Here is a 25,700-nt window from a genome sequence, read left to right as displayed (position 1 = left end):
TTAAACATATGAGGTTTTGTATGAAAATAAGTAAATTGTAATAGTTGTGGACAAAAATATGACCCAATACTGAAATTGGACTACAGGGATCCCAGTTAGGCATGATTCTAATGGAAAGTGCTTCTGTTAAGACTGTTTTAAAGAATCCTATGCTAGCATAATGTCTATGTTTTACTGACAAGAAAAAAAAAATTTAAAATGTGTGTAAATAAAGTAAAAGGAAAGTAAAGAGTACAATCACTTGTTCAGTTATGAATTTTTAGTTTGTACCCTTGTCATTTACTGCTGGTTGCACATCTGTTGACAAAGAAATTATCTATCTCAGGTGAGCTCAATGCCTCTGTTTGTGTCAATATACTTCTTTCACTGGAAGTCTTTGTACAACGGGAAACAGCTGTGCAAAGTCCATGCTGTTCCATGTTCCAACTGATTTTCTTTTGCCCTTTATATCTGTTTTCCACTTTAGGTACATTCATTCAAAAGTAGCTTGGTGGTCTAATTAAATCACTTCAAAGGCTTTGGCTAATTGAGGCCTATAAGAATCTGCTCAACCAAAATAAATGTGGATTGACTCCCATCCATAAAAAGCCCTCTTAAAATACAGTGCATTCCTTGAAATCTTCAAGGAGATTGTTCTGTAAAAGGAAAAAAATCAAACAGAATATGCTTAATCTGTGCAGAACTTGGTGCTTGTTAGGTTCACATGCTTCAGCTGTTTCAGAGATGTGCATGCACTGTATATTTGTCACCAAGACTGTTAATCTTTGCAGTATATCTGAAACAGCAGTATAGTGTAACATCAAACTGTGCTTCTAGATTTATTGTGTTATTATATGCACTGGTACCTAAGGGAAGAAAGAAGTTACATATCTAGGGAAGTGTATTTATGGTAAGTGCATCTACAACCTTGATTTGCACAAGAAGGCTGCACAGTTGCATTATGAAAGACATAAACCCCCTGTGATATTGTGGTACACAGAGATGCAGACTTCTCCATCATTTTCTAATGCAATGTCTTTATGTTCCCAATTCAGAGAAATGGTGGAAAAATGAAATTTAAATCCTGACAATGTAAATATTAGAGATTTTCCTTTTCAGAGTGCATCTCCATTTTCCCTTCTGTTTTGACTTCTGCTATTGTCAATGCCAAATTCTTTATTTTCTATATTACATTTTTACCATCCAGCAATTTGAATGGCAGATAATTAACATATACAAGGATGATGCAAGGCAGATTTACCCTTTACAGAGATAATTTTTCTTTTGTCTTTTCAGCAATATCTTTTTGGGTCCTAAGAGGAGGACCACAGGAGGGACATATGTTCTTAATCTGAAAGTATGGTTATGTGACACTTAGAGAGGGACAGTGCTTTGACATCCACAGTTCCATTGTACTTGCTCATTGATAAGTCTAATATTCCTGCAAGGAGACAGTCTTTGCTTGATATGACAAAGTGCATCTGAAACAGAAAATATCTGAAATCAGCAGATGAGAGGTTAATCTAGAACCATATAGTATACTTCCATGTAAATGGTACCTCATTTTCTTTTTAACAATGTGAGATGTATTAGAAAATCTTAACTACTTTTCTTTTGAGGATTTGCATTAAGCTCATATTCCACTTCATTATTGAATATACAATTAGCCTTTCAGGGGAAATATCTAATAGCAAGCTGATCCTTATTAGTATTACTATTTAATATAAATATTAATGTTTAATGTGATTGTTATTGTTCTTTAATTATACTAAATAATTTGTCTTGAGATTGTTTTAGTAGGGTGGTTTTGTCGTTTTAGTTTATTGAGGGTTTTCTGGTTTTGTTTTTTGTTTATCTTGAAAGATTATTTTTCCGTCCCAAGGATTTTAGGGAAATATGAGGAAATATTACTTTGGAGAATGGTAGTCTTGCAACGGATCTATCTCTATGGCTAAGAAAATCCACTTCAGTACCAGGATTTTAGTTAGAGTGGTGTAAGCTTAGTTAAAAGGTAGCCCATTTCTCATTTCTTTGTCATAAAGTATTAATAGAGTTAATGAACTATGTATACACTTCTTTAAATAGTGTTTCAGTTGCATAGGAATGTGTTGTCTTGTACAACATTACAATGGGAGTTACATTTAAATAATCTATGTTTCTCCTTTTGGAATGGGCTGAGAAATGGGTGCATAAATAACAGAAAATTTAGCTGAACTGTAAAAATTGAAAAATTTTTGAATGACTGATTTGTCTCCATTTACTACAGTTAGCTGTTGAATTTCTTGCCACCACTCATTGTGCAGGCCATGCTGTACATGGCTGCATGTTGATATGGATTAGGGAACTGCAATAACTGTCAATTTGTGTCTTAAGGTTTCCACTGCTGTGAATTTCTCTTGTTTTTACCATTAATAGAAAAGTAGAATGCAACTCTCTCAAACTTTATACATTGGACAAGTTTCATTAATAAATTGTGAGACACTTTTCAGTTTTTTAACATGAGTTTTGAAAAGATTTTACAAATGAAAGTAAATATAGGAACCAGCTCACATGTACCATTAGCTTGCATATTTTCTGCCAATGGACACTGTTATTTTCCTAATGACCAAATCATTCATGTTGCAAGTTTATAAAAATACATGATTGTAAATGGCAAATACTGTTTTTCTTATTTTAACCTCAGACACACAAATGCATCCTGAATAACAGAAGTCAATTCATACATGCTTTCTCTGTCACTTTATTGGAAAGCTATCTTAAGGTGGAATATCTTTTATTAAAATTCCATCAGTCTTAACACAGAAAATCACTTGATTGAATAAACACTTCAATTAACAGATACTTGATTTTATTCCAGTCTTTGAGTATGGTGGTGGCAGAGCCTTTTTCAGTTTTCAAATTAGTTTACTTTGTTTTATGTAGGAGTGTCATTGTAAATCATTTAAAAGATTAAATTAATAACAGACCCCCAACAGTACTTCCTGCTGTAGTAATGACATGTTCTAACTGCTTATAATAATTCTTGACGATATGAAGCTTATGGGCAGAAAGTAGACTCTTCAGAAAAAAATGTTCAGCTACAGAGAATTTCCTGTAAAGTCTTCAAGGGAATAAAATTCCTTTCTCTACAGTTTGACGTTTAGATTGACATATTGTAGCTTCATTTCTAGATGCACCACTCAAATATACCCTCAATGTTTTAGGAGGTTAGCTTGTAAGTTAGTTGAGCTCTTAAAAACTATTAAAAATTGAATTGGCCGGTACTCTGAAAGATGTTAATCTCTCCTTATATCAATCCATCATGGAAAATAGATGAGAACTTTGGATATTTTTGAAATTTGGCAGTGCATTCAGCATATACCACCAGCAGATAACAACTCGATCTCTTACGGCTCTTTACATTACTTTTTTAAATTATCTTGTTGTTATTTGCTTGAAACTTTGCAAAGCTGTAACAGGTTGGGCTGGAATTTTCCACTTAAAGAAGGGCAATATGGATTCCTCATTTCCTATATGCTAAATGAAGCAGGAGCCTGTTGAAAACTAGTATACTATCAAATAATTAAACATTCTGCCATAAAGCATACAGCTAGGGAGAAGAGTTGAGGGGAGTATATAGCTTGACTTCTGACTTCTTCCATTCTTTCAACACTTGACTTCATGACTTTGTCTTATGCATAACAAGGTATAATGTGAGTGCTTATTTGTGAGTGCTAACATAGTGAAAAAATTGCATGTGACATTGATATCCCTGAACTTGATTATGGGTTTTGTGTGGTATTTCTGTTCTTTTGGCATTTCTTTCCCGTTTGGATTTTTTTTTATTTGTCTTTTTTTTTTTTTTAAAAAAAAAAATTGTTCTTTTAGTTTGGCCCTAACCAACAATAGAATGACTTGAGTACTTCTGGGATTGAAACGTTAGCTACTTCTGTGTATGTAATCGTGTATCCAAGACCAGTACATGAGTACAGAATGCTCTGTAGATCCTTGAATTAGAAATCCTGGTCTAATAGATTTACAGGCTTGCACCCCTTTTTGGAAAAAGTCTATTTGCTCATGAAAATCAGATTAGCTTCCCTTAGCCTTGGCTCAGTGTGACTCTGACTGCACATCACATTCATTTTATCTGCAGGCTGTGGTTTGGTCATTTTGCATGCACTGCACCCTAACTTCTGAAACTCAAACTGAGGTGCTACATTTTGCGTGGGATCTCTATCCTCTGGTGACAAAGTTATCAAAAAAACCACCAAAACCAAAACAACTAACTGGGCCTAGTCCAATTTTCTTGCATCATAAAAATCCTGTATACCCACTGTGGAATACTCAAGATAAAGTAGCTCCCTTGGTAAGAATTCCTTCTGTTTTACTACTTTGAGCATTTGAGTGGCACCATTCCCTCTGAGTCTGGGGGTGTGATAGTTGGCTTGAAGCTTGAATAAAGAACATTGGTCCTTCTCTCTCTCCCTGATGCCCTCACAGCTGTTAATTTCCATGTAATGCAGTACTGTGGGCAGTGACTCACCTGGAAAGAGCCGTAGCTGACCTCTGCTTGGGTCAGCTGCAGTCCTCTCTTGATCCTCCAGTGATGGCGCTGGATACACTGTGACTTCATAATTTTGGGAAGATACTTAGCCATTTATTTGGAATAAATCAACTGGTGAGATGATGAATTAATCTTAACTCTCCTGTAGGCATTTTCAGCCCATCATTGGCTTGGGCAGGGGCACATTTATTTATAGAGCCCTTGTGAAAGAGCTGTGTAAACTCAGGGTATTAATCTGAAAGCTGCTGTTCTTCACCAATGCAAACTTGTTTGATATCGCTTATTTCCAACCTTTAAAAAATTTGATTGTTTGCTTCTTGGAGAAAGAGCCTGTCTTTCTCTGTATGTTAAATTCTTTCTCAGAATCTTCAAGACTACACTTATCTCTACCACAGTATATGGCTTTCTGACATCCCATTCATCTATTGTTCTTCAACATTGTCTGCTTCAGCCTCTCACAGTAAAGGATTTCACTTTGAAAAATGTCCAATTTTAGTCACTTCATATGCAACTTCTTAAGACTAGCAATTTAAAAATTATGGATGCTATATTCTAATTTAAACTATTTTGGAAGATGTCCTAATTTAACTACATACAGAGTTTAGGTTTTTTAATGTCTTGCCCATCCCTCCAGTGTAGTTTCAGGAATGTTTTCTTAACCTTTCCTAGTTTTCAAGAAAATCTAGGTTCTTGATGTGTCATGATTAAATGTAAACACTTTCCATATTCTCCCTACCATTCCATGCTGTGCAGTGTAGACTGATGGAAAATAAGTAACATTTCTACAGTAGATGTGATAAAGTTCCTGATACTTTGAGACTTTTGACTGGAACTTAGCAATTGGAGCACTCTCTTGCAATTCTGTTCCAACGTGACTTTCATCTCAGCCATGCTCTTTCAGCCCTAATAAGGCCATAACTCAATCTCCTCACTCAAGTGTCTGTAAGACTTATTTGTGTGTGTGTCATTGCAATTCACCCTTTTCAGGATCACTGCACATTTAATACACAGCAAATTATAAATGAGATAATAAATTATAGAAGTCTCGAGAAATTTTGGGCATTCTCACTAGTATTTGTTTCACCCTGTAGGAGAAGCCTATATGAGAATGAGCCGGCTGCCAGAAGCAGAGCGCTGGTACGTGGAATCACTGCGATCCAAGAGCGACCACATCCCAGCCCATCTCACCTATGGAAAACTGCTGGCTCTGACGGTGAGTTAATCAGCAGCTCCCGGGAGCTTGTACCACCTTTGAATAGGTGAGGTAAAAGAACAGGAAAACTGGAGGTTTGAACTCAACCAGCAGCCAGACGCCCTGAGGCCAGCCGTTCACCTCCCCCCTCCCTGGTGAAATAGAGGAGGGACAAAAAGAAGATAATTTGTAGCTTGAATAAAAAGAAAGAATTGAATAAATAGAACAAGAGAACCACAGTAAAAATAGTGAGTTCAAAGAGAAACAGGTAAAATGCAGCAGTGGCTTACCGAGCACAGTGACCACCACCCCCAGCAACAGGCAACTGGACCAGAACCAGAAAATGGCGGGTGCCCACCCAAATACCTGGGCATGACATCACATGGTATGAAATACTCCAGTGACTGATAGGGACCCGGCCCTCTAGCTGTACTCCCTCTCAAACCAGGGAAAGTTAACTCCATCCTGCTTGAAACCAGGACAGTCTCCACCCTTTATTCCATACCATTGATGTCATGCTCAGGTTCCAAATACATCCTAAGGAATCACCACCCCTATTTTCCAGGTCTCAGAGATATCATTCCCTTAGTCTATGGCCCATCCTTCCACAATGTTTGCTGAGTTTATTTAGACCATAACTTCGGGTTCCATCTGTTACGAAAGTCTATAAGGCTGGAGGAATGAGGCGGAGTTGGTTCAGTCAGTAGAGCTTGAGGCTTTGGGTGTGGCACGGAGATGCTGCAAGGCACTAAATGCAATAACAGGGTTATTAGACAGTCTGGTTCATTGGCTATTCTCACCTAAAATCAAATCTCCCTGAGGCACACATCGGACCTCTCCATCCTTCTGCATCACCCACTAAGTGCACTCAGGTCCTTGGGCAAAAGTAATCCCACACATGGGTTTACCTTTACCCAATGCAGGGGTAACCCAGACCGCCTTCCCCAACATATTCCTAATGTGAACCACGGGGGCTTTATCCCCATCCATGGTATGTAGGAGATTTGATTGGGCAGGGCCAGCTTGCTTGGCAGATCCTCTGGTATTGACTAACCAGGTGGCTTTTGCTAAATGCACATCCCAGTGTTTGAAAGTTCCACCACCCATTGCTCTCAGTGTAGTTTTCAGCAATCCGTTGTATCGCTCAATTTTCCCAGAGGCTGGTGCATGGTAGGGAATGTGATATAGCCACTCACTGGCCCAGGCATCTATGAGGTTGTTTCAGAAATGTGTCCCATTATCTGACTCAATCCTTTCTGACGTGCCATGCCGCCATAAGACTTTCTCCTCAAGGCCTAAAATGGTGTTCTGGGCAGTGGCATGGGGCACGGCATGAGTTTCCAACCAACCAGTGGCTGCTTCCACCATTGTAAGCACATAGTGTTTGGCTTGCTGAGTTTGTGGGAGTGTGATATAATCAATCTGCCAGGCCTCCCCATATTTATACTTTGACCATCGTCCTCCATACTAAATGGGCTTTAACCATTTGGCTTGCTTGATCGTAGCACATGTCTCACATTCATGGATTACCTGTGCGATAACATCCATGGTTAAGTCCACCCCTCGGTCACAAGCCCATCTATATGTTTCATCTCTTCCCTGATGGCTTGAGGAGTCATGGGCCCAGCGAGCCAGAAATTGTTCACCCTTATGTTGCCCGTCCAGATCTACTTGAGACACCTTAATCTTGGCAGCCTGATCTGCCTGTTGGTTGTTCTGATGTGCTTCAGTGGCCCGGCTCTTGGGTACATGAGCATCTACATGGGGTACTGTCACAGCCAGATTCTCTACTTGAGCAGCAATATCTTGTCATAATTCAGCAGCCCAGATGGATTTGCCTCTGCGCTGCCAGTTGCTCCATTTCCACCGCTGTAAACTCCCCGCCCCCCCCTCAGCGCACTTGCCACCATCCATGAGTCAGTATAGAGGTAGAGCACCGGCCATTTTTCTCGCTCAGTGATATCCAAGGCCAGCTGGACGGCTTTCACCTCTGTGAACTGACTCGATTCACCTTCTCCTTCAGCAGCTTCAGAAACCCGTCGTGTGGGGCTCCACACAGCTGCTTTCCATCTTCGATGTTTTCCCACAATGTGACAGGACCTGTCAGTAAACAGGGCATATCGTTTCTAATTATCCAGTAGTTTGTGATATGGTGGGGCCTTTTCAGCACGTACTACCTCTTTCTCTGGCGCCATTCCAGCATCTTTTTTTTCTGGCCAATTTATGATCACTTCCAATATTCCCGGATGGCTGGAGCTCCCTATTCGAGCCCATTGTGTAATTAATGAGACTTATTTACTCCACGTGGCATCAGTTGCATGCTGTGTAGAGTGGACACTCCCTTTGAACATCCAGTCCAGTACCGGAGCGGCCAGGTAACGAGTTGCTCAGCTGGCTGGTGGCTGTAATCTTTTCTTATGTCTCACAACTCTGTCAAGGACAAGGATTGGGTGACTATCACTGGCTCTGCCTCCTCCTGTTCTGGTGATGGGCCTGGTTCATCATCACCCTGTACACTGCCAGGGGATTTTCTTGTCTATTTCTTTTTCTGTATGGGAGCAACTGACACCGTCATGGGTTGGTTCTCTGGTTCACCTGCAGTGCCTGTCCTTGAGCTTGTAGTGGCTGCAGTTTCTGTTACCTGGTTACCAGGTCCAGAGCCATTTTCTTCCTCTTGAGGGTGCTGAACAGTGTTTAATAGCACTCAGTAAGTGTGGGCTAAGCCCCAGCATGTTGCGGTGAGGTGTGCCTCTCTGCAGTTACCTGGGTGACAACATACTTTTTCCAAATATTTTACTAGTTCTTCAGGATCCTGCACCTGTTCAGGAGTGAAGTTCCAGTACACCAGAGGTATCCAGTGTTCAAGGTACCTGCCCATGCTACTCCACACATCTAGCCACTCATAATTCTCCAACCTTGGAGTAGGTTTCCAAGTGATACTCTTAAATAGTTTCTTAACCCTGAACAAAACCAGAACCACATTCAGGAACACACTAGCTCCTAACAGCATGGCAACTATGTTTATGTCAACATTCCAAAGATATTTGAACCCCCAAAATTTCCCAAACACAGCTGTAAATAGCCCCAGGACCGATGACCACATGCTATCATAGCTGAGCATCACATAGTACAACAGAAACCAAACCTTAACCCACCTCTCACGGAAAGTGAGTAACAGCATGGGAAACACACATTGCATATGAGGTGATAAGATCTTAAGGAGCCAAGCAATCCACATTTATCCAATTTGTTGTTTTATTAAAAAAAACAACACCTCAGTGCCCCATGTTGGGCACCAAAAACTGTTGAATTTGAACTCAGCCAGCAGCCAGTCCCCACGTGGGCTGCCATTCAACTCTCCCTTCCTTGGTGAAATAGGGGAGGGACAAAAAGAAGAGAATTCATAGATTGAATGAAAAGAAAGAATTTACGAAGTATAACAAGAGAACAACAGTAACAATAGTGAGTCCAAAAAGAGAAGGGTAAAGTGTAGCAGTGGCTTACCGAGAGCAGTGACTGCCCCCCCCCCCTCCCCCAGCAATAATTCGCAACTGGACCGGAACCCGAAAACGGCGGGTGCCCACCTGAATACCCTGGGCATGACAGCACATGGGATGAAATACTCCAGTGACTGATTGGGACCCGGCCCTCTAGCTGTGCTTCTTCTCAACCCAGGAAAAGTTAAATCCATCCTGATTGAAACCAGGACAAAGACTTTGACTTGAACATTGCTTATTGCCCTATTTGTCACGCTATTTCGTTCATGCCTTCTAATTAAAAATTTTGAGAGCATCATTTTTTTGCGAAATATTGCATCCATTCCTAAAATATCACCACTTCTGTGCTGGAAGAAAACAGTTATAATAGCGTAGGAACTTTATAACAGGTAGTAAAGAGTTCTCTCATTGATTAAATCCTTTATTATAAGTAGTTTAGATTGCAAGTAATGGTATTAATACAAAAAGGTATTCAGTGTTTGACCCAGGGTGGTTGTAGCAACCTATGGCAGCCTAGGGTGTCACCTATACTTTGTGAATTACATGTCTCTTGCTTTGAATTACACTTCTTTAGGAGTATCTGTTTGAGCATGTGAAAAGAACTACTCAACCTCTAAGAGCTAGTTCTAAAAAAATTAGAAGGGTTGGACTTTTTCTTCAAAATCTACTTTGACTTTCAAGTTTATATGAGCTTTAGCTCCAGCTAAGCTAGCCCCATATAATAGCTGTGGTAGAGCATCAGCCCCTCCTTAGTTTTCACACATTTTGAAGATGAAAATGGATTTCTATTTTATTCACTAAAATAATGCTTTTTTAAAACTGCCTTTAATTTCTTTTCCATTTCTCATTCCAATTTTTCTGATCATATCCTCTTTTCTGTTTCTCTCTTCTACATTTGTTTTCATTGTTCACCCTAGCAGTTTCATATTTCCTTTCTATGCTCTACTGGTACACTTTTGTATGACTCTTCAATCTTTCTGCCTCAGTCTGAATATCTTTCTCAACTTTTCACCTAGCTATAAGATTTTAATCTGACCTTGCTTATGCCCTGTCCAATCTTCAAGCAAAAAATGTCCTTGGACACAGGGTAGAGATCCAGTGAAGAAAAATAGTTCATAATTCATTTCAGCAGATCCATTGCTGCTATAATAAAAATATCTGGACTTGGAAGAGGGGGAGAAATGAGAACAGAAGTTTTCTGTATGAGTAACAAGTGAAAACATGGAAAGAATTAAAATTTGTTCAGTGATATCATGTAATATCAAATACAGAGTGTGATGAAAAACTGACTGGATGGCAATTTTTAGCTTGTAATGGAAGTCAAGATGGCAGTGTTATATCCCCACTGTCTGTCAGTTCCAGGCTCTGGAAAGGCAGTTTTTTGATACAATTCCCAATTACAGTTAAAATTCCTTGGATATTGACAAATACACGTACGCACTGATTACCTTCCTCTGGGATAGAACTGCAAGTAGATTATGCAGCAGATTTCCTACTTAACCTTGCATTTCTAGCAGATATTTTCATATCTTGCACCTAAAAATAATAGGAGAAAGTCAGAATGATTGTTCTTAGCAGATCTTTGACACAAACGTTCTAATTTATTCGAATAGCTGTGGGGAAGGAAAGAGTTTTCTTGATTAACATCCAAACTCTGGTTAATTTTGTACGTTTTCTGAACTGCTGAGTATATGAAATGTGAGGTCTGCTAGGGAAGGTCTTGCGGTTGTTCTGGGAAACAAGGTCTCACAGTTTTCTTCAAAACAGCAAAATCCCCAAGTCCCATAACTCTCTATAAACGTTGTGAGCCACTAAAACCAAAATTTTAATTTTGTCCCCCCATTCTGAAAGTTCAGGTATGGAATTAAACATTAGTGGCATACAACAATTTTGAGAAGGAAGTGATGAAAAATGTATGTGAATCCATATAGTAGAATTGAACTGTTTACTTTTCTCCAGGGATATAAATGCAAGGCATGTTTGGGGTGGATTATGCCTTGAGGATCTGAATTATGTTTGTGAAAGAATGTGTCTCATTAGCAAAAAGGACAGGAGTTGTATACAACTTTGAACACTGAATACTGCACCATGATAGGCAATAAAATTTTCTGTATGTCCTTTCTCCATCACACTTGCTTACCTATATTTGCTCTGTGCTGTAATTGTAATCTATTCTCATCACATTTGTTTGTTATCATCTCTTGACACTTTTTAATTACTGTTGCTTCTTCTCTAATTCATGGCAATATGTATGGATAGGGTTCATGTCTATTCTGTTAACAGCAGCATAAGCTGAAAAGATGGTGCTGACGTCCTGTTGGCTTGTAGTGATGTAGGAATTCAAAAACACATAACAAGGCAACATGTTGATGATGAAGTAAGTAGAAATGGCAGAAAAAATTTCAGGTGGTTATTTCATTCATGAAAAAAAAAATTCATCTTTGATCTATTGAAATTTTGGCATTTATTTAATTTAATTTTTTCAGCTACAAAATGAAAAGACATTTAACAGGAAAATGGATGATGAAGAGGTTTGGCAGTAGAATATGGATTTTTGTCTCCGTGTTGGTCACTTATCCTTATCAGTTTTGCAGCCTGCCACCTTCTCAGTGATTCATCTTAAATGAATTTTGTCTAGTTTCTAGTATACTGAACTGTACTAGTATTAGTTCCCATCGCAAATACATTGTTGCTGTAATTGACATATTTTCTGGAAGTCCGTATATTCTTCCTTGGGATTCAGTAGTATTAGAGCTGTTCCCTTTGGCATAGTTGTTTCAGCCTATGCCTAACTTGAGGTACCACTATGATTTATTCTTCTGTTAAACTTTGTTACCTTGACTCATGATAATTTTCTTCCAGCCTGTATATTTAGGTGAGAGAAAAGCTTACTTCAGTTAGTTTTTGGATGATAGAGTGGAGACATTTTAGAGGCTTCTTTCCTTTCATCTGTTGGAACCAAACCCTCAGACTTTTTGCAGTCCTGCTTCTGAATATAAGTGTTAAGATAAAAAATTTTAACCTCAGTTTTTATGCCTCCTGAAGTTTGTTGCCAGTATTAATGCTCACTAAAAGCAACATGACATAGAATCATAGAATCATTTAGGTTAGAAAAGACCTTTAATATCATTGAGTCCAACCATTAATGTAACACTGCCAAGTCTACCACTAAACCATGTCCCTAAGTGCCACATCTACAGTCTTTACCTTCAGGGATGGTGACCCAGCCCCTTGCCTGGGCAGCCTGTTCCAGTGCCTGATAACCCCTTCAATGAAGAAATTTTTCCTAATATCCAATCTAAACCTTCCCTAGCACAACTTGAGCCTGTTTCATCTAGTCCCATCACTATCATCCAGATCATTGATAAAGATATTAAACAGAACTTGCCCCAGTACCGAGCCCTGGGGAACACCACTTGTGACTGACTGCTGACTGGATTTAACTCCATTCATCACAATCTCCATTTAACTACTTTCACCACATTTAATCCCTTACTGCCAGTCTGGATACCTGGATGCCTCCTTCTACCTTCTGTTTTATTTGCCTTCCCATAAGGAGGAATGAGGGCAACCTATGCCCAGTTTTTAGATTAGAGATTTGTAAAATTGCTTGCTTGTTACAGCAGACTATCCTTTCCCAACTTTCAGGAAAAGATTTTCAGAGTTTTATAAACAGGGGCATAGACAAAAATGAGAGTTCTTGAGTGTAAACTGTTTATTTTGTTTATGTTTTGTGGCCTTGGTTCTGTCAAACACAAACTAGGGACCCTGCATGCTTTCTAAATCTACAGTGACTTGTGCTTCTCTTTCCTTTTTTATTTTAATACTGAGTTCTACAGCATGCTTGAAATAAAGACATCATATACTAGATGAATTTATTAGCTTAGCAATGAAAAATAAGTTTGAGTTGTCGGTTTGTTTTTTTTATTATTTCCAACTTGAACAATAACCTTGTTTTGCTGATTAAGAATACCGATTAAACTCAGACACCAGAGTGGAAAGAGTAGGCATATTTTACTGGGGATAACTAAATAACGTAATGGAGTAATACAGAAAACATGCAGTAAGAAAAGACAGAATAAGGCACTTAAACAAACAGGAAAATACAGGGTAATGCATCAAATCATTAGTACATGAGAGAGAGAATAGTGATTAAGAAAGATCCATCACCACTTGCATACGTTACCATCACCCAGACCCGCAGTGGCTGGGCAGCCCCGGTTACAGCGAGGGTTTGGGGAGCCTGTCCCGGCAGGGGGGAAATCCTACGTGGTGCGTCCACCTGTAGGTGAGGCTGCCAAAGTTGCTGTAAGGGGGTCCAGGTTTATACAGTATTGAATAAACAAGTCCACCTGACTATGGTGTGGTAAACATCTGGCTTCACTCTCCAATTAGATTCCCCCAGAGCCTGGCCAGGGCTCAAGGAGGAAGCCAAGGGAGCTTCTCTGCTTATCTAATTTTGACCACTTTCTTTTCAGAGCAAGGCCACCCATCTGTTCCCAAGGCCAGACAGCTGGCTCCATGGCCTTGTTAACTTGCCCCTACACAAAGAAGGATAAAAATATATTCAGGATAGACATGTTTTCATTACATTCATCATCAGCAATGAGTACATGGTATCTAAGATACATCTTTCATTAATAAGTATACATATTTTGCTAATGACTACATACTGAGTTAGCAGTTTAAGCACGGGGCCTGTTGTTCAGGCTTCAGTACTTCAACGCTAGCACTTTTTATATCAGCATAGGTGGTTTGTTACAACCTGGCACAATACTTATTAGCACAATGGTTGTCAGTTATAAAATATACAGGATCTGTAGGTCAACTTTGGCTTGGGCCTTTTGTCGAAGCCTTAGCACTTCAAACCTGCACGAGCAATCTGATCTAAATAAAATGTTAACTCTACTTTGAGCAAGGGGATTGGACAGGATGATATCTCAAGGTCTCTTCCAACATGAATCATCCTATGTTTCTACGTATCTTTCTTTATTTTCATGCTGAAGCCAGTTCCAGTTTACTAAAATGCAGTGTTTCAAATCAAAGTTGGGCTACAGACATGTATTTGATATTAATACCTATTATCCTCTCTTACTGAGAAGAGATTTTAGAGGAGGATTGGCTTCTACCAGAATGGGTTGCCTTTTTCAGTGTCATGAGTGGCATCTAAAACTGTAAAAAAGGTAAACCACAGTTCATCTACTATGATAAACTTAAAATTATTATAATCATGCTGTAAGTGACAGATACTAATTCATGTCGTCATCTCAGGTTGATTTTTACCAGTTTCCCATTTTCATGTAGCTAATGTCACTACTGTTCCAAAGATCAATTTAAATTTTAAACTTACATTTTGTGAGAGATGAAATGAGCAATAGTAAGCAAAGGCATAATCTATGCTATTTAGTTTTACTTGTGCTAATTCTTTTGGCTTTGTATAATAGCAGAATAGAATAGAATAGAATGGAATAGAATAGAATAGAATAGAATAGAATAGAATAGAATAGAATAGAATAGAATAGAATAATTTCAGTTGGAATGGATCAACAATGATCATCTAGTCCAACTTCCTGACCAATTCAGGGCTTACCGAAAGTTAAAATGTTATTAAGGGCATTATCCAAATGCCTCTTAAACACTGACAGGCTTGGGGCATTGACCACCTCTCTAGGAAGCCTGTGCCACTGTTTGACCACCCTCTCAGTAAAGAAATGTTTCCTAATGTCCAGTCTAAACATCCTCTGGCACAGCTTTGAACCATTTCCACATGTCCTATCACTGCATCCCAGGGAGAAGAGATCAGCACCTCCCTCCCCACTTCCCCTCCTCAGGAAGCTGTAGAGAGCAATGTATTTGCCCCTCAGCCTCCTTTTCTCCAAACTAGACAACTCAGAGTCCTTAGCTGCTCCTCATAGCACATGCCTTCCGGCCCTTTCACAATCTTTGTTCATTCACAATCCTTCTTAAATTGTGGGGCCCAGCACTGCACACAGTACTCAGTGAGGCCGCACCTACACTGAATAAAACATGCTCAATAAAATATACAAACAAAAAATTTAAAAACACTGAATAAAGTATTATCAAGCACATACAGTTTGTAAATTATTTAATTAATAAGTTTCCATATATTCCAGAAAAAGTCTTCAGAAGACCACACAATGTTTTGTTATTTCTGTGCAACATTCTGTTCTGAGATGAACATCACTGACAACCTTTTAGGCTGTTAATAAGTAGTTTGTTTGTTTACTTCTAGAAGTGTTTTAATGAACAGTTAAAATGTATTTATTCAAGAACAGGAGAATTCCCAACAAAAGATTTTATTTCTTCTGAGTTCAGAAGTATGTGAAAATTGAGAGGTATAGAGTGTTACAAGCCCAGTCTGACAGGTGATTAGACAAACCTGAAGAACTAATATTTTCTTGAAAGCCTACACAAATCTTTGCATGTATGTATCTGGGAATATGGAGAGATGCAAAACTAAAGTAACCCAATTAAGTAAAAAATCATATAAAAATCCAAATAAAAGGAGCTTCCCTTCCTTACCCCTAAAAACCTGCTGGTGACAAACTCTTATCCTTCAATAATAATTCTAAATGCTAAACATGGCATTTGTGCATAAAATTATTCTCAGTAAAGTTTACTTCCTGAATAACTTAAAAGATACAATTGTAGAACTCAGAATATGCTGTTCATCTTGTAATAACTGTAACTTACATTGACACAAAACAAACCAACCAACCAAAACCCAAACTAAAAATAGCTCTTAATTTGTTATTGATTCTTGAAATACTTAAGGGCTATAGTTCTAATTTGCATGCAATAAAACCTTTGGAGTAAAAAATTACTTATTAGTGTTAAAACAATTCTGTTTTTTAATTTAATGCATATATTTGTGTTGAAGCTTGTTAGCTCAGTTGGGCTACAAGAAATGCCAGGTGGACTTGAGCATGCTGTGGTATATGCAGAAAAAAACAGACCAACTTAGAAGCTCCAAAGGAATAGCTAATGAATTTACAGTCTTTTTACCTAATATCATAAGTCACAAGTATTTCATAAACCTTGTATTAGATAATGTTATATTTTAATATCTAAAAATTACAGTTCACTAAGCTACAATTTTCCTGAAAATAAATCAGAACAGCTTAATTTAATAGTTGAAAAGCGTGATTAGTATCTTAGCTAGTAGAATAATTAGAAAATAGCCAGTTGTCTGGGGCTTAAGTTTGTGCTTTTCTTTTTCTTGTTATTTATTTTTCAGAAACAACATGTAGCTGTTTAGGATTGCATTATGTGCTTTTCATATCTTTAACCTGTTAAGCTGCATAAATTACTTGGGAAATTTATTTGTCAATGTGACATGTGACTTGACCTAGCCAATCTCCTAGTAGCACAGGTGTTTGGTACCACAACATCTAAGCCTCATCCCATGCTTAGGTAATTTATGTCAATATCACAAAGAAAAACATAATTTTTTGTAAAAGGCTTTAAAAATTGCAAGGCCTCCATTTCTAAGATAAAAATGAGTCTGTCAAAAATGACAGTGGCAGGTGAAGCCTTGAGCGTGTGCTGTAATTAATTTTCCATTTTATGAGCAGACCTTCCAGAAGAGAAAGGGTTGTCTATCATGCTACAAAAAAAAAAAAAAATATTGTAAGTGAAGCTTTTAAATTTATTTCCTCCTCTCACAGTCTTCTTAAAGAGAAGACTAATAATCCTTCCTCCCTCACTCCTAATGGCTGGTCTCTCTGCCATCAGGCAGTGGATGGTTGTTATAGCAGTATGCTAGTCAGAGAAGCTTTATTTCAATTATAAATAGATCTGGTTTGAAGTTTTGTTTTATCTGTTTTGAGTGAGCCCACAAACCCTCATAGCTTGCAGTAGTGCCTGTAATTGCTAAAGTACTTAGGAACAGTCCCATATTGTAATATTTAGCATGCTGTATCTAGGAATTACAGGCTTTGCTATATTTCTTTGGAAACAATTGCAGTGTTTTCTTGCATTTTACATGGCACCACACAGTGCTGTTAATCTCCTATTTTTTACTGGCTTGGAAAAATCACCCAAAGTGCCCTAAGAAAAATTTACTTTGCCTTGTAAAATTTATGTGTTACAGCTCCAAACCATATTAAATTTGTAATAATGACCCTAGAAGATTCCCTAAAATCTAAAATATTTTATTTTAAAATGTTTTCTCCAAAGGGGGATGGGAAGAAAGCAGACAGGCATGATAGAGACTGGCAGTGGTTTGGATTAAAATAAAAGAAACAGGATTGTGACATTGAAGTGTCAACACTGAAGTTAAATACTTTTTTTTTTTTAAAGTTTCAGAATACTGAAAACTTAAACCTCCTCAGTGGGTGGCCATATTTTTGCCTGCAGTTGTTTGTTGGTTATGTTCCTGACAAACAGAAGACCAGAGAGGTATCCCACCATTTTTGGTTAGTTGTGAAATTACCGAGTGCCACTATCAAATACCCTACTGTATGTATTCAGTAATTGGCGTAGTCCTTGAAAGTTATCTCAAGATAAATATAAATAAATTATAACAGAAATAAATGGAAGGTAGGCAGAACAGAAAGACATGAGACAGCAGGGGAAAAGGGGAACATAGTGTGATAATGAATAGACTAATTCAACATTTACCATTTCTGTAATTACTTGCTGCTGATGTTCCATCACAGAAAAAAAATTTGCATTTCTGTTGGACAACTCTGTCATATTGTCATTTTTTTTATGTCACTGGTTGATTGCTATTCTTTTTGTGTCTCTCTAGATATACACAAATTGGAAGAAAGCAGGGATGCAGTAGAACAGTCGTGATGTCAAAAGAATCATGACTGGTTTTAAGACATAGCAATTAATATGCTATAAGTTAAATTTATGTATGATTTTATTGAACAGTGTATCCTTTCTTTTAGTAATCAACTCCTTTAAAATAAAGACAAAATATTTTCAGTAATACTTCTTTTGGGAATTATAAATAAATGCCTACACGTACAGAAATACTTGATTTATGAAAAGACATTTTCTGAATGGGTCAATTTAATTAGGTCAGCAAAGCTGTTAGATATTTCATTTTGGGAGGCTAAATGCCTTGGCTGTTAGTACGGCTTCGAGGAATAATTTTTTAAGGAAAACTGGATATTTCAGTTAAAATCCCATCATAACAATCTATACATGACATTGAATCCTTGAGAAGACCCTCCCAAAGAAATCAAGTTGAGCCAAGCAATAGCCACTGCTATTTTTCTGTCATGTATTCAGTTTGTCTTTGGAGTTTGACACAGACATCGTGATTTTTCTTGCCACTTGAAATCCCCTGAGGGTTAAAACTGATCCAAAGTTTGGATCAACAAACAACAAACGCAAAGTTTGGATTTAGTTCTGAAATTTGAAAAACATCAGAAGTTTTAATTTTTGTTTCCAGTTTACAAGCAATTCGGTTGTAGGGAATGGGAGGAGTGGGTTTCCCTCTTCAATGTGGAAAGTCATGTTTATTAACTTCAGAACCATGAGCCCATTTTTTTAAGATTTGGTTATCTAGTATGTCTGGAACATTAACACCTCCAGGCTGAATGTGAGGATTTCTGAACTGCAGAAATTTCAATAGCTGACAACTACTAAGCTTGTATTTCTTCTGAGGTTGGCTGCATGCCATAAGTATTGCATCCATAGATATACTTTTTGGTCCCCTTAGGACATATGTTTGGCTGCATGCCAAATGTAACAGAATTAATTGTAAAATGGAGTAGTTTCATTTAAAATAACATTCATTTTACTACTTGGTAAATGACTCTGGAACAGGTATTTAGGCACATAACCCCTCACTAACCTCCTTTAGGGATCTCATCTTCTGTATCTTGTTTTTAACTTCCTGTAGACAGGAAAAGGGGACCTCTAAACTTGCTTTACTCAACATAAATTTAAAGCTTGTTACAGAAAACATCACTGACACAGGATGAACTGCTTTCATGAAAGAAAGATATATCTTCGTTTTGCTACATGGTTGAATGTAGCCAGTCGCCTGTAATTACTCTGTGTGTAGTAATTTTGTCAGTAATCATGGAAAAATGCATGATATAGGCCAACTCTGTCTTAGAAGAAATTCACAGGACTCAGTGAAAACAGTATGTCGAGATAGTGAATTCATATTCTACTGACTGTCCACTGAAATATGAGTAGTTATTAATACACTATTTAATCAGAAAATATAAACTGTGGCTTAAGACTGAATGGAAAATAAAGTGCCTAACATGGAAATTTACTTAAGATTTCATTGCGTATTCTTGATATAAAATAATCTAAAGCTTAATGACCGAGATGAACATTCAGTATGGGTCTAGACAGTAAATAAATCACAAGATGTGGAATGAAGCCTTTTTTTTTAAAGTTTACTTAGCACTATACATGATCTTTCTTGGTGTTAACAGTGATGTAACATAAGCTAAACTCCTTCTAGACTTTAGATTGGCCTAAAAGAAAGACTAAAAAATAGGTATATCTTTTAAAAAACCCAAACAAAACCATAAAATGTTAAGAAAAAAAATCCTGTATTTCTTTCCTATATAATTTTGAATGCTTTAATAATGCAAGAATGCTTATTGTGATGAGACCCATAAAAGCTCAAATATATTATTGATTAATCAGGTATGTACTGCTTTTCTTGAAGAAAATATCACCTGAATAGGCTCTGAATCATGCCCCAAACCAGAAAAGTTATGAGTTGTGCTTAAAATTACTAAATCTGTGTATAAGCAGTGGTGTCACATTCAGAAATGCTTAAGCTCCAGTGGATTCCCACCAAAGTCAATGGACAGTACTTAAATCTCAGCTCTCCGGTATTAATGCCATTAATTATCCCCATAGATGTAGACTCAAGAACCCAGTTTATGTTATTACTCTCTACAATAACCTTGGCTTGTAGAGAAATTACACTGACTTCAGTAGAATCTCAGTCAGGCTTAGTCAACAAAAATGCACTGAAGGTTGAAGGAGAACTAACATGATGTGTTTAGATGGAAGCGAACCACTTAAGGTGCAAATAGAGGATTAACCTAAAACAAGATGTTGCATTTTGTTGATCCTACCAAGGCTTATTTCAGAAAATAATTTACTGGACTTTTTTACACAAGCAATATGCATAGACTTATGCATATTTACACAGGCACTGCAATTTACACAAGCAGTATGCGTAGACTCATGTACATGTGAGGATCCTGGTCCAGTGAAATGACTGGGAAGGAGAGCATCAGTCATGACCTCAGGGCCAAGGATATATGAATGTGTCACACTGGACAATAATGAGAAGGTTGTCATACATTTCCTATAAGGTAAAGATTAGTATATGGTGAATTATTGTGGATTGGTAGATACAGGTTTTTACCCTAATTTCCTCCAGAATAATCCAACTCTTGCTCCCATACACTGAGATTAATATATTACACCAAAGAGAAATAATGTTTTCGTGTTCTTGAAGTTATTATAGAGCCAATACTTGAGAAAATCAGCACTACTATTGTTTCTCACTGTGATCATTTAAGGATATGAGAGGAAAACTTTGAAAAGATAGCATCTTTTACAAGCCCAGTGATATTAGTTGGATAAAGAAGGGCTTTGCATGAGTGCAATCTCCTTCCCCCACAATTTTGTTTTTCTGTTTTTTTAATGTGTTTTTTTAATGAAATATATAGTGCTTCTCATTACAAATCACTTTTCATTACAAAACTTGCCTCGTGTGTATTTTTCTGGGCCAGATGTTAAGCTGTAGAAGTGATTGCTTCTCTGCCATGTTGAGCTGTTTTTATTTTATTATAACAAAGATGAGTTGAAGAGACAAGATTTATCTCTTTGCTGCACAGGAAGTATAGAGACTGTGATAAATTTTGGACCTTTGCTGTGAATAATGCAAGTCGCATGTATTTCAGTGGGACTAGAATTTCACGTACAAATTATGGTGCAAGATACATTGTAATTCAGAGTAAAGATGGAAGAGTTGTAGAAATAACAGCAAAATGAGGGGAAATAAAGAATCCGTTTAGCTACTAAATACTACTTAAGTATTAATATTTAGAAGAGGGATGGGAAGTTTGTGTCAGTGACCTCATTGTAAGATGCAACTCTCATGTTTCCCTAGTTCAGCTAGTTTCCCTAGTTTCCCTAGTCCAGCTAAGTAAAAGCTTTCGAAGACTTAATTTACTCAGTGTCACACCATTTAAATTGTTTACCTGTCCTGTCATAACTTTTGTAAGGCAAAAGGAACTGGTTATGAAACAGATATGCAGATCTGCAGTAACTTAAACATGAAATGAAGTCATAAGTTCAGTTCAGACCTTTTTACTATCCTTGCGTAGTCACTCTGTGACTTTAAAATGTCCTGGAGAAGGAAATCTGTAAAATAATAGTTTTTTTCTGTTTTCGGTGTCTGCAGTTTAATCAATCTTCCATTAAGAAATCTTTTCATAATTCAGTTCATTTTATTAAAAATGTGAAGGCTTGCCAAAAAAAATTGAGCAGGTGTGCAGAATGAATCAACTGCATTTGTGATACAAATTGAGTTTGTTATGCAATCACATTATTACCAGTTAGAGCTGGTGAAACTATATTGAAGAGGGAAGTCTCTGCTCTAGTGGTTAAACCCTTGCACACTTTAAGAATGATGAACATTTACAAAATATAAAGTTGATTTAAATTGCAGAGACCACCTAATCTGTTGAATCGCCTTTCTGGTTGCCACTATGTCAATCATAGTTCTACAAGAGGGTTGTTCAGAGCTGCTCAGCTGTATTAATGTTTTCCAATTTTACTAGCATCTCAGGGTCCTTGGGCCTCCAGCAGCCTGAAGCACAACAGCTGCCTCAACATGCATTTGGCACAGTTTGCCAGCAGAGTGAAGAAAAAAATTGGGGTGGATATAAAAACAGTAGTTTTGTCCTCAGTTTTTTAATATATTAAGGATAAATACAGGGTCTTTACTAAGTTATCAACTGCCCTTAACTAGCTCTCTTCCATTTGTTGTGGTGATCATGACAGTCTTTTGTAGGAAATCCCAGTTAAGCAATGTGTCTGACCACATTAGCAAGGTTGGATCCATTGTCCTGTTCTCTAGGGAAGAAGCAACCATACAAACAAAAAATCCCTTGTGGTCAACTTCTACAAAGATCTGGTCTTAAAAATCAAGCTCCTGAATTCCTATTTAAACAATTAACTGTTTGGCTTCCAAAACTGCAAGCCTGATTTGAAGTCTGCATGATTTGTGGAGAGTGGGATATTTCTGAAAGCCAGGACAGTTGGTGTGCTAGGTTATAAGAGCCATGTGTCAGTTACCTTCAGTTTTTTCTTTTTGAATTTGCTGGTGTTGCTGAGAAGTGGTCATTATGGGCAATTATTCTTTATTTAAGCTTAGGGGAGGGGGAAAAATTAAGTTTTCTTTATTAATGGAAAAGTGCTCAATGTTTGTCCTCATTATAGACTTCAGAGTAATGCCCAGGTCCAGTAAGGTGAGTATCAGCCACAGTCTTCCAAATCAATTACTAAAGTGTCTTCATTATGTTGTTTTTTTCCCCAGCAATGAGATTCTCATTCATTATTTTATCATTCTGTCTTGCTGGTCTCTGCACCAAAAAGCCATAAATATTCGAGTGCGTCTGTGCAGAGGATCTCCAGTAGGGCTTGGGCTAGGACCATGCACTCATTTCTCCTGAGCAAACCAGTAGCTGTCAGATAGCACCTTTTCATTAGCTACCAAGCTGGACTGGATGTGAACTGGTGACCAACAGGTGACAGGTATTTTGTATCCCATTATTGATCCTCAGAGCTGTCAAGTCCTTCCATTAAAATCTTACGAATAATGTTTTTATCCTTCAAATAAGTCTGCTATCATACAGTTGTAAACTTATACTCTTTGCTTTGTACAATTGCCAAAGCATATGGTTGTGCATATGCAACTGCACACCCTGCTGCTAGAAACTGGGAGGTTTCCAGTGCCTCTCAATGCCTTCATTTGTATGGGTCAATACACATAACAGTGAGCTTGCACACAGAATGCCTTCCTGCCCCAAACTGGTGTTTTTCAGCTGTTGAAACAATTATTTGGAGTTTATTTCAAAGTTAGGCTTTTATTCCCTTATGCCATATGCTTTATTTAACATAGAAAACATACAATAGGAAGGGACAATGACAGGGATTGCTGTCTTAATCTTTAATTACATGGTGTGTACATTCTGTTATGGTAGTTAAGGCGTACATTGGTTAGTTGAAAAAAGTATATAAATGCTAAATTTTAATTGTGAAACAGTCTAATTCTGTCAAGTGATTGGAATTTATATCATTTGACACAAAAATAATGTGTATTAAATCTATGCTGAGATATTGACATTTTGGCAGCAGGTGATGGCACCAGAGAGGACATTTTAGATAGTGCAATGCAACGTTCCTCAGCATGCAGTTCTGCAAGAAAATGCTTTTATTCTTTTTTTCTAATTTTTGACAAATGTGGATATATGAAAATGTTGGCCAACATTAACAAATGTCACTGTACTGATCTTTTGTAGTCAGATCATTTTATGTCTCGGGTGATGTAGTGTAATATTTTTCTCCCCTTTATCTGTTAATGAGTATTTGAGCCTGTTAGTAGCACAGTCATTCATTCCTTTGATGCTATGTATGCTGACACCTGTCATTGTTATGTACTCCAGGTCTCTTGACTGGTCTGAACTTGAGTGCAGTATGTCATTTAGAAAGTGCCAAAAAGAGTAGAGCAGGTTTGTATTTTTGGTGTTCCCAGTGAATGAAAATTTATCACGTCTGATAAATGTTTGTGGCCTTATAGTCATAGTTCTGTAGGCAGAAGCTACATATTTTGTGACTGTATTCAATGAACTGGCAGAAGCTACGTATTTTGTGACTGTATTCAATGAACTGTCCTTTTATGGTCTAGAAATAGACACAGAGACAGAGTACAACCAGCTAAAACTAATGATGATAGTCTGTTAAAAAAAGCAATGATGCAAAATCTGTAGATGTTAATTCTGTCAGTGATATATATGCTTGGTGCCTGTCATTTTGAAGCCTCAAGGCTGGACTTATATATGTCATGGTAACTTTTATCAGACTAAGAATGCCAACCTTGGAGTTAAATGTGCAAAATTCAGTGTTTAATTTTCACTCTCCCCCCAATTATTTTAATGTGAAAAATTATTTTATACTGACCCAAACACTACATTGTGTTGTCAACTGGAGATTATTTTCTTCTTCACTTTTTGTTCTCAACTATGGTTGTATGCTATTAAAAAAAAAAAAAAAAAAAAAAAGAAATTGCATTTAATCTATAGATGTGTCTTTACTGCACTAGTAGATGAGGAAAAAATCAGTCTGGGCTACATGGACTCATGGAATGGTTTGGATTGGAAGGAACTCTAAAGATCACTTATTTCCATCCCCCCACCATGGGCAAGGGACACCTTCCACTAGACCAGGTTGCTCAAAGCTCCGTCCAACCTGACCTTGAATGTTCAAGGAGGGGGCATCCACAACTTGTGAGCAGCCTGTTCCAGTGTCTCATCACTCTCACAGTAAGGAATTTCTTTCTTATAGCAAAGGTAAATCTACCCTCTTTCAGTTTAAAACTGTTACCCCTCATCCTATCCCTACACTCCCCCAAAAAAGTCCCTCCCCATCTTTCCTGTAGGCCCTCTTTAAGTACGTAAAGGCCACTATAAGGTCTCCCCAGAGCCTTCTCTCCTCCAGGCTGAACAACCCCAACTCTCTCAGCCTTTCCTCATAAGGGAGGTGCTCCAGCCCCCTGGTCATCTTTATGGCCCTCCTCTGGACCAGCTTGAGCAGGTCCATGTCATTCTTACGTTGAGGGCCCCAGAGCTGAACACAGGACTCCAGTTGGGGTCTTACAAAAGCAGAGGGAGATAATTACTGCCCTTGACCTGCTGGCCATGCTTCTCTTGATGCAGGATACAGTCCGCTTTCTGGGCTATGAGTGCACATTGCTAGCTCAGTCAGTTTTGCATCTACTACTAATATCCCCAAGTCCTCCTCCAAGAGTGGAGTAGAGGGGAAGAATCTCTTCCCTTGACCTGCTGGTCATGCTTCTTTTGAGGCAGTCATGTTTTTTTGTTTGGGTGTTTTTGTTTGGGTTTTTCATTAAAAAAAACCAACAAAAAACAACAGAGATGAGAGGCACTGCAGTATAAGATAATGTACTCTACCATGTAGTTGCACCATTTGGTTAACATAAGCCTTGTGCCATGTGAATATGGTTTTAAGGTATATGGATTTACCAAAGAAAGTTTACTAAATAATAAGGTTCCAGTGAACATTCATTTTATGAAACTGGAATATGGTAAATAATAAGCCTGCTTGTATCGCTGCCAGGATGCTCTACTGAAAATACAGCCTCTATGTTAGTTTTGATGGAACCTGGTCTTGATATAGTTCTTGGTGTGCTGCACAACTTCTTTTTCTCTCTTTATTTTATTGT

The 25,700-nt window shown here is 37.8% G+C and overlaps 1 protein-coding gene across 1 annotated transcript in view; it reads left to right on the top strand.

The window, feature by feature from the left end:
* TMTC2 (transmembrane O-mannosyltransferase targeting cadherins 2) overlaps window positions 1-25,700 on the top strand; it is a 292,156-nt gene that overhangs the window by 206,728 nt on the left and 59,728 nt on the right. Inside the window, exon 8 of the mRNA XM_074902779.1 lies at window positions 5,614-5,735. Coding sequence (XP_074758880.1) covers window positions 5,614-5,735 — 122 coding nt within the window. The remainder of the gene's footprint in view (window positions 1-5,613; window positions 5,736-25,700) is intronic.

This window comes from Athene noctua, chromosome 3 (assembly GCF_965140245.1).
Source record: "Athene noctua chromosome 3, bAthNoc1.hap1.1, whole genome shotgun sequence".
Classification (NCBI taxonomy): domain Eukaryota; kingdom Metazoa; phylum Chordata; class Aves; order Strigiformes; family Strigidae; genus Athene; species Athene noctua.
Note: the sequence above shows the minus strand (reverse complement) of the source record. Positions and strands in the feature narration are given on the sequence as shown.